Source organism: Condylura cristata, unplaced genomic scaffold (assembly GCF_000260355.1).
Source record: "Condylura cristata isolate star-nosed mole 26May11 unplaced genomic scaffold, ConCri1.0 scaffold00034, whole genome shotgun sequence".
Lineage (NCBI taxonomy): Eukaryota > Metazoa > Chordata > Mammalia > Eulipotyphla > Talpidae > Condylura > Condylura cristata.
The window spans coordinates 2,204,460-2,206,703 of NW_004567135.1; the positions used below are offsets into that span (position 1 = coordinate 2,204,460).

The 2,244-nt window shown below is 58.6% G+C and overlaps 2 protein-coding genes across 2 annotated transcripts in view; both read right to left on the minus strand.

Annotated features, from left to right (window-relative positions):
* Positions 1–1,204, minus strand: part of TSFM (Ts translation elongation factor, mitochondrial) — a 7,810-nt gene extending 6,606 nt beyond the window's left edge. Inside the window, exon 1 of the mRNA XM_012732273.1 lies at positions 1,127–1,204. Within this exon, the coding sequence (XP_012587727.1) occupies positions 1,127–1,204 (78 nt within the window). The remainder of the gene's footprint in view (positions 1–1,126) is intronic.
* On the minus strand, positions 209–1,858 carry METTL21B (methyltransferase like 21B; the record flags this gene model as incomplete). The annotated part of the gene is made up of 1 exon (XM_012732481.1): positions 209–1,858. A coding segment is annotated over one exon (420 nt), but the record flags the coding sequence as incomplete, so codon positions are not given.
* Between the last annotated feature and the right edge of the window lie 386 nt (positions 1,859–2,244).

Sequence of the window (2,244 nt, forward strand, 5' to 3'; positions counted from 1 at the left end):
CAGCGCCCTCTGCTGGCTGGAGGGGCGCGTTCGCCGCCGCCAGGCCGGGTTTATGAAGGCGGCTTTGCACAGGGGGATCCCCCCTACCACAGGCCTTCCCCCCAGTAATAAAACCTATGATAAAGGTTTTATGTTCCTTTATGACCTAAGGGAGATTGAGGGCAAACGGAAACCATGAGATAAAGTCGTCACACCATAATCATACGGGACAGCTGGTAACAGTTTATTTCCAATGCTCTCATATTCTTTATCCATCTGACTCAGGACAAACTGGTGAGGTAGAAAGGTGGATTCAGAAATTGGACAAGGCCAGAAATTGGACAAGGCCGCCTAGAGAGGCAGGGATGGAGTCCCTTCAACAAGCCAAGTAAGTATTTGCTGGACAAGCCAAGTGCATCCACTGACTGCCAGGAACGGCCCTCGGTCCGGGAATCAGAGACCAGTGAACGACAGCTCTATTCTCCAAGATAACGGAACGGGGAGAAAAATAAGGAGCATACAAAGGGCCACACAAGACAGGTAAGTCCCAGAAGATGGACAAACCATCTTAAGGGAGAAAGAAATCACATCCACGCAGGAAGTTCAGGGAAGAGGCAAAGCGCAGTGAAGATTTTGACAGGTGAAACAGCCCCTTCCAGAAAGGGGACCATCAGGAGGGATGAAGAAAGAAAGAAGTCAGGGCTCGTGGCACAGACTGGCCAGGGGCTGCAGCACATACAGAAGCCAGCTGGAGAGGAAGAGCAGGAGGGGTCCCACGGGGTGGGCCGGTGGCACCGCGGCGCAGAAGCTCATCAGCTCATCAGAAGCTCTGACTGAGCGGAAGAGTCTGCAACGCGGCTGCAGCGGCTCTCCCAGGGAGCCAGGGTTCCTCCCCTGTAGGAAGAGTGAGGCCCCGAGGCAAACCCACCAGGAAGGAAGTGCCCACAGGGCTCGAGACAGACAACCGAAGAGCAGAGCGCAAGAGAAGAGCCCAGTCGTGTGGCGCAGGACTCCAAGCCGGGGCAGAGCTGGGCCCAGCGGACCCGGGCGCTAGGAGGTGGCCTTCCTCCTCAGTGCGATTTCCAATGCCAATTTCTTCCCCTTAAAAAGAAGCCCGTTAGAACCTGGTGCACACCCAAGAACAAACCCCACGGTGGGAGCTGAACAGAGCAGCATGGAAGTGCCCGGTGACGGCCTTGCCCCACCGCCGCTCTGACCTCCCCATCCCTAAAAACTCTGGGTGCCCTCCACCTTCCTTTGTGCTCTAATCCACAGCTGCCAGCGTTCTCGGGCAAGTGGGTGCCACCCTCCTGCCCAAGCGAGGAGGGCTCGGGGGGAGGAGGCCAAAAAGGCGGAAAGAGAGAGACCAGGGAAATCCATCCTTCTTGTCCTGCGTTTTCTTTTGGAGACAGGACGCTCCCCTCAGGGGGACAGGGGTCCGGAAGCGCTGACGGCGACGTCAAGCAGGTCTCAGCTCCCTGTGCCTGGCCCTATAGATGTTGACGTTCTCCTCCTCGTCCCGCTGGGCCAGCTCCACTTGGAAATGCTGGGGCAGGAGGTGCTGAAAGAAGCTTTGTGTGCCATGCTCCTCTCGCATCTTGGAGGCCAGATAGACGGTGCCCCGGGGCCCGCACAGGTGCTGCAGGGTCCCCAGCAGCAGCGGGAAGGTGGGCTCCAGGTACACGATATCAGCCCCCAGCACCAGGTCATAGTCTCCAGGGAAGACGTGCTGGTCAACCCCCCAGGACAGGGCGCAGACCTGGGCCCGGCATCCGGCCGGCACGTTGGCCTGGACGTTGGCCTGGATCTGGTCTAGGGCCAGGGGCAGGTCAGTGATGGTAACATGCCCCCCTGAGAGAGGAAGGAGGAGAAATGGAAGTTAGGGACGAACCTGGGCGTCCTGGGCCCGCAGGCCCTGGAGGACACTGTCGGGACCCAAAGTCCACACCTGGCTTTCAGCTGCTGTCACCTCAGCTCACCCAAGCCCGTTCCTCTGCATGCTACAATGGCAACGTCCCCTCCGGGCTAATCTTCAACCACTCTGCCCAACACAGTCAGAAGTCAGCAGAGGCCGGGCAGGGTGACGCTGGCGCTGGGCTGTGCACCGCCCCACCACCAGTGAGGCTTCGGGGAGCTGGAAACCTTCCCAGAAGACATGACCTGAGCGAGCCTTAGGCAGGAATGAGCCAGATGGAGCTTTCCAAGCAGAGAACAGAGGTTGGCAGTTGGAGAGCGCGGTATATTCTAGGAAGCCGGACCTTAGAG